This window comes from Adiantum capillus-veneris, chromosome 5 (assembly GCF_014529385.1).
Source record: "Adiantum capillus-veneris isolate H3 chromosome 5, ASM1452938v2, whole genome shotgun sequence".
In the NCBI taxonomy this organism is placed as follows: Eukaryota; Viridiplantae; Streptophyta; class Polypodiopsida; order Polypodiales; family Pteridaceae; genus Adiantum; species Adiantum capillus-veneris.
The window spans coordinates 69019181-69026019 of NC_140935.1; the positions used below are offsets into that span (position 1 = coordinate 69019181).

The 6839-nt window shown below is 47.7% G+C and overlaps 1 protein-coding gene across 1 annotated transcript; it reads right to left on the minus strand.

Moving 5' to 3' along the window:
- Nucleotides 1–1006: 1006 nt before the first annotated feature.
- LOC147457491 (disease resistance protein L6-like) lies at nucleotides 1007–5176 on the minus strand. The gene is made up of 4 exons (XM_086512358.1): nucleotides 4508–5176; nucleotides 3305–4433; nucleotides 2937–3221; nucleotides 1007–2805 (listed from the first exon to the last, which is right to left on the minus strand). The coding sequence occupies exons 1-4, from the start codon at nucleotides 4999–5001 to the stop codon at nucleotides 1213–1215; spliced, it is 3501 nt and encodes a 1166-aa protein (XP_086368484.1). The 5' UTR covers nucleotides 5002–5176; the 3' UTR covers nucleotides 1007–1212.
- Between the last annotated feature and the right edge of the window lie 1663 nt (nucleotides 5177–6839).

Below are 6839 nucleotides of genomic sequence, written 5' to 3' on the forward strand. Positions count from 1 at the left end.
GAACACCTTGATTGGAAAATCATATGCGTCTACAAATCACCAAACACATCTTCAACCGCGTTGGTCACACAACTCTATACCTTGCTGCAACAATCCCATCCTACACAAATGAGTGTCATCATGAGAAACTATAATGTAGACAATGAGCTCACCAACAATCAATATCGTTACTTGGAGGAGAAGCTCCAGGCACATGGCTACACACAACAAATTCACGATGTAACCATTGTGTACAACTCAAATCTCGATCATGTTTGGATTAAAAATCCCCCTGTATCATTCATCGCAAGATCCAAAACTTGCAACATCGTCAGTAACAAGTCTCTGTCTCAATGCACTGTCAACAAAGAAAACTCTCCGATTAAAAGAAAAAAACGAAACCTCGACTTGTCCTTTCCTAAGCCGTCTTGTCGTCCAGAGACGTTGCTCCCACGATGCAGCCCAACCACCCTTAATACTTGGCCTTCTAACTACCCTCGGTGTCGTACTGCTCAATGCTCACACACAGCCCATGCCTTCCCTCCTCCCTTTATTTTAGTTTTGAGCTACCACAATCAATCCAAGCATCTTCCGTTAATACTTCATTTTTTAACAATTGTAGACACATATTATATGTATGTATGTTTGGTCGATTTTAGAAAAAGGGTGAAATAGCTCCAATTAAAAGAAAAAAAGAAACCTTCAAGCTTGACTTGCCCTTTCCTAAGCCGTCTTGTCAACCAGACAAGTCGCTCCCATGGTGCTGCCCAATCGCCCTCAATACTTGGCTTCCCAACTAGCCTCAATGTCGTATTGCTCAATGCTCACACACAGTGACACAGCCCATGCCTTCCCTCCTCCCTTTCTTTTAGTTTTGAACTCACCATAATCAATTTCCGCTACTACTTTATTTTCTAAACAATTGTAGGCACATATTATATGTATGTCTGATCGATTTCAGGAAAAGGGTGTGAATTAGCTAGAATTCGAATGAGATTCATCCCTAAGTATTAGTGTGGGTAGTGTATCTTTTTGAACATTTTAAATTAAGAATGCAAATATTTACTAACATAATATGGCGGAAGGGGGAGCCCTTCACACATGTCACAATCTGCGACATGAAGGCTAAAGTCCCAAACAAAACCAAGCCCCTTTGCCCGCGATAAGGGGGAGAGAGGGGCCGCCGAAGGCGGCCGGCTGTACTAGTGTGAATAATAGTTGTTGAATCACTCATCAGAACTTATCATAGACAAGCATATCAGAACTATCATAGACAAGCATCTGGAAGTCGGTGTTGATATGTGTGAGGTTTATGAGGTTGCCGATGGACTCCGGGAGCACCGTTAGGCGCGAGCATCCATCGAGATTGAGGTCTGTGAGGCTTGTGAGCCTGCCGATAGACTCGGGAAGCACCGTTAGTCCCGAGCACCCAATGAGGTCAAGGTGTGTGAGGCTTGTGAGGCTACCGATAGACTCAGGAAGCCCCATTAGCCCCCAACACCCACCGAGATCGAGGTGTGTGAGACTTATGAGGCTGCCGATAGACTCGGGAAGCATCGTTAGCCCCCAACACCTAGCGAGGTCGAGGAGTGTGAGGCTTGTGAGACTGCCGATAGAGTCCGGAAGCACCGTTAGAAACTCACACCCAGCAAGGAAGAGGAGAGTCAGGCTTGTGAGGCTACCGATAGACTCAGGAAGTACCGTTAGCTCCCAACACCGATCGAGGTCGAGGCGTGTGAGGCTTGTGAGGCTGCCGATAGATTCCGGAAGCACAGTTAAACTCGAGCAGCCAGAGAGGTTGAGGAGTGTGAGGCTAGTGAGGCTGCCGATAGACTCCGGAAGCATCGTTAGCTCCCTGCACTCATCAAGGTGAAGGAGCGCGAGGTTTGTGAGGTTGCTGATAGACTCCGGCAGCACTGTTAGCTTCGAGCATCCAAGGAGGAAGAGGCGTGTGAGACTTGTGAGCCTGCCAATAAACTCTGGAAGCATTGTTAGCTCCCAACACTCCTCAATGTGTAGGCGTGTGAGGCTTCTAAGGCTGTCGATAGACTCCGGAAGCACCGTTAGTCCGCACCCACGGAGGCGGAGGCGTGTGAGGCTTGTGAGCCTGCCGATAGACTCCGGAAGCATCGTTATCCCCCTGCACGCACGGAGCTCGAGGCGTGTGAGGTTTGTGAGGTTGCCAATAAACTCCGGAAGCACCGTTAGCTCGTTGCACTCAGAGAGGTCGAGGCGTGTGAGGCTTCTCAACCTACCAATAGACTCCGGAAGCACCGTTAGCCCCCGAGAAGAACTACCGAGGTTGAGGCGTGTGAGGCTTCTCAGGCTGCCGAAAGACTCCGGAAGCACCGTTAGCTGCCCGCACCCATCGAGGTCGAGGCGTGTGAGGCTTCTTATGCTGCCGATAGACTCCGGAAGCGCCGTTAGCTGTCCGCACACAGTGAGGTCGAGACGTGTGAGGCTTCTCAGGCTGCCGATAGACTCCGGAAGCACCGTTAGCTGCCCGCACCCAACGAGGTTGAGGTGTGTGAGGCTTGTGAGGCTGCAAATAGACTCCGGAAGCACCGTTAGCTGCTCACACCAACGGAGGTCAAGGTGTGTGAGGCTTCTGAGGCTGCAAATAGACTCCGGAAGCACCGTTAGCTGCTTACACCAACTGAGGTCGAGGTGTGTGAGGCTTATGAGACAGCCGATACTCTCCGGTATACTCTTTAGGTCTTCGCAATGAGATAGATCCAACTTCTCTAAGTTTTTGCAAGAGACACCGAAATCAGGAAGTTCTTTGTAAATAAATTTGCATTCAGTGAGTATCAGTTCCCGCAAATTCTGCAAAGCAACCAATTGGAAACAAAATAAGCTTTCTGCTATATTATACGTGTGGCAATACTATCATTCAACAATCCCACAAGAAACCTCTCAACAAACGAGTACGAGAAAGGCACATGCTTTGGTATTACCTCAAACCTGTGACCACCTTGAGAAAGGCTTGATATCTGACTCTTGCTCAAGTCCATGACAACTACCTTACTGAGTGTAAGCTGAGAAGGAAGAAACTCAAGGGGACACATGTGCCACTGAAACCATCTGAGCTCCTTGGGAAACAAGCTGAAATTCCCTGTGATGTGGCCATTCCCAGATAGCACTAGAAACCGTAGAAAATCCATGCCAGCAAAAGACTTTACACCCCATTCCTCCCCTTCCTCCAAAGTCAAAAGCTTTAGCCCACGCACCAAACTTGTTCCCTACAGCACTTAGCAATATCAGTACTAACATGTCCGAATACTGCATGTCACATGGAAAACACACAGCTTGAGACCAATTTTACCTTTTCATGTTGCAAAACAAGACGCACATCATCCTCATTCCACAAATGGCTACGTTTCCATACATTCTTGTGGCTACGTTCCACTATTTCTCGCCCCATATCCCGAAGATGGTCGTGCATAGTAAGGTTTCTCCCTTCATCAATCTTGACCATGCACTTAAGTCTAAGGGTCTCAAGGTGGAGCACTGCTGCATCCGATTCACAGCATAATCTCTTAGCTCGGGCCTCGTGCTCTCCAAGCATGAAGCACGCAATATCAAGGAACATTAACCTCTCTTCTTCACTGCCCAACCCATCGAAGCTGATTCTCAAAATCGAGGTCACTTCCCTTTGTGCGAGTGTGAGGGTATGCCGATGGCCTTCGAGGACCTTCACTGTTGCCACCCAAAAAACCATGTCCTTACCATAAAGGTGCGCACCAAGAGTCTCCAAAGCCAGAGGAAGGCCCTTGCATGCATCAACCACCTTCCCTGCCAATGCCTTGAAATCCTCAGAGGGTTCTTCTTGCCGAAGAAAAGCATGCCAGTTGAATAGCAGATGCGAGTGTGACTCGTTGAGCCCCTGCATGAAGTGACTATGGTGGGCCTTTGCCCAGATGACAATTTGTTCATCTCGTGTTGTAATCACAATCTGGCTACCATCCTTGAGGCAGCATGAATCAAAGGGTGTTAAGAGCGCCTCAAGCTGCTCCCGGTCATCAACATCGTCGAGAATTAGCAAGATCTTCAAGTTCAAGAGGCGTTCTCTCAACATTTGCTTCCCATGTGAAATACTGGAAACAGGGATTGTCTTTTTGCTCTTTAGCAGGGCACCAAGCATACGCTCTTGCACAATTCGAAGCCCATAGCTTCTAGCTTCTGACCTCACGCCCTCTATGAAGCAAAAACAATCAAATTCCTTGTAAATGGCATTGTAAATGGATTTGGCCAAAGTGGTCTTCCCCACTCCTCCCATGCCATAGATACCCAATTTGTGAAACCCTTCCTGCGCCTTGTTGATTTGCATGAGATCCAACGCCAACTGTAGCTTTTCATTCACTCCCACCGGGTACTTGGCTATGTCCAAAATAGTTCTGTTTATTACATTAAGCACCTCAGAAACAATGAGCTTTACGAGGCGTGCTTCAAACCTGTCAAATCAAATTAGTAGATCAGAACAATACTCGCCCATTTCCTGCAGAGAGAGAGGTTCAAAATCGCTTACCCTTGAGCAGTATCCTGAAGTGTCCAGCCATGGATCATGGATGCTTCTTTCAGAGCATTCATCCAATTTTGGATTGCCTGCGAGTCGTTTCGCCCGGCAAGTTTAAGAAAAGCTGAAGAGTAGCAACTCTTGGAAGATGAAGAGTCAATATGGCGAAGGTCACTGGGGCAAACATTGAAGAAGACGGGCAAGAAGAGTTGGCTCCGTCCACTGGAGCGACACTCAAGGATGTTGACAAGCTCCCTCAGGCACCAGGAAGAGGCGGCATAGCCCGGAGAGAATATTGCGATGTGTACTTTACTGTGGTGAATTGCATGCTCTATGGCATCCCAATTCTCTTCCCCACTATCGATGCTCTTGTAGTCGACAAAGCAGTGGAGGATGCCTGCAGCCTCAAAGGATGCAAAGAGGTGGTCCACGAAGCTCTTCTTCACATCGGGGCCCCGGTGATTGAGAAAGACATCGTAGTTTCCCATGAGTGCAGATGTTGCCATTACACAAGAGCAGGAAATTGCAGATCAAATCTAAAAGCCGTGCGCGTGTCTGTGATAGCTCTAGCACATCTGTTGGTGCGTGCGGGGGTGTGTGTGTGTGAGAGAAAGAGAGAGAGCTCTAGCTCATGATGAGGAGGAGGAAGAGGAGAAGTCAGGTGACGCGGCTGGTACTGTTTGAAAGTTGTCATGATGCTTCGTCCTCATCCTCTATCGTATTAAATCATATTTAGCAGGCCGCCCCTGTACCATGACAGAAACAGCCATTGACAATTTGGCAGTCGCCGCTGAGAAAGCGCGTCTGTGTGTGTGTGAGAAAGCTCTAGCCGGCGGACCAATGGCCCAAACGATGCCAGCTAATGAGCTGGCAACAAGTTGGCAATGTGCTGCGAGTTTTTTAGTTCTCATGTGGAATTTCCTTTAACAAGAAAAAAAAAAGTGATAAAATCACAAGGCCTGCCCATAAGCATTCCTATATGTAGAGAGAGAGAGAGAGAGAGAGAGAGAGAGTATTGTTCCTACGACACCAAATGCAAGCCCACCCTCAAACAAAACGTGAAACGTCAACCACTCTCTCACAAGCTCTCCAACCCCCTGCAGTGCGGCACTTTTGACAAAAAGCCAAGACATGAAACTACTCTGCAGGAACTTTGTAGATGATGCAATAAAATCTATGGTGCCCATGCACTTGTGCCTCCAAAGTAACCTCTAATAGTAATTAATAAGTCCTGCTCCAAACTAACAAGACACTTCCATTCTTTGACCACGACTTGGTACTTCGTCCATACGAAGGTGGCCACCACTATCAAGCAGATCAATTAAAGCAAGCTGAAATTGACTCCATGCATTTCTTTTGAACTCTACAAAGTAGACCATTAAAAAACAATTAGTGCTTGAGAGCCAGCTATAAAACGCAACCAAATCTTGCCCAATCACGTGCGTATTGTGTGTGTATGTGAGACCCATTACTCCCTAATTTATGATCGCAAGGCAGGGTGCTAGAGGCGAGAGCACTGGTACATGGTTTGTTATATAGGATCAGGAGCATCAGTGCAACACATTGGTAGAATTCACAGGCAGCTCTGGCCGAGGCCCAGGCCCCCTATCTAGAAATGAAGACTACGAGACTCGAGAGGATATAACCAGTTGGAAGTCAAAGGCAAACACTTGCTTATACAACAATTAGGCCGGTTGTAGGCACTGCCTATTATAGAATCTGCAGGTTCATCCCTTGCGTGAATTGTCACCTAGTATCGATAGCAAGTGGTTCGGCTGGATCGGACTACAGTGGCTGCTAGTATCGATAGCAAGAGGTTCGGCTTCTCTCTTGCTAATAAATTTAACACTCTGGATCATTCCTGCTGTGACCCCCTCGCAGACCATTTACTGCCACATTGCCTAGTGCTCCTTCCCCCCCCCCCCCCCCTTCTCTCTCTCTCTCTCTCTCTCTCTCTCTCTCTCTCTCTCTCTCTCTCTCTCTCTCTCTCTCTCTCTCTCTCCTCTCTCTCTCTCTCTCTCTCTCTCTCTCTCTCTCTCTCTCTGCCTGCGGAGCGGGCGCCTAGCAAGCTTGCCCTGCAATGCAAAACACTGAAGATAGCGAGAAGAGAATATTTAATGTTGTAGACTGCTCTAAAGACAATGATGAAACATTACCCACGGTAAAGCTCAACGTCATTCGAGAGAAATGGAGAAGCGGCAAAAATGGAGAGGCTGAGGAGGAAAGGGATAGAGAGAGAGTATTGAGCATAGAGTGTCGTCTTGCAATGAGTGTTGTTCGTGAGGATGAGTGTATAAGGTGTTTACAAACAATGAGTACCCACTACCTCATCTGCCAATTAAAA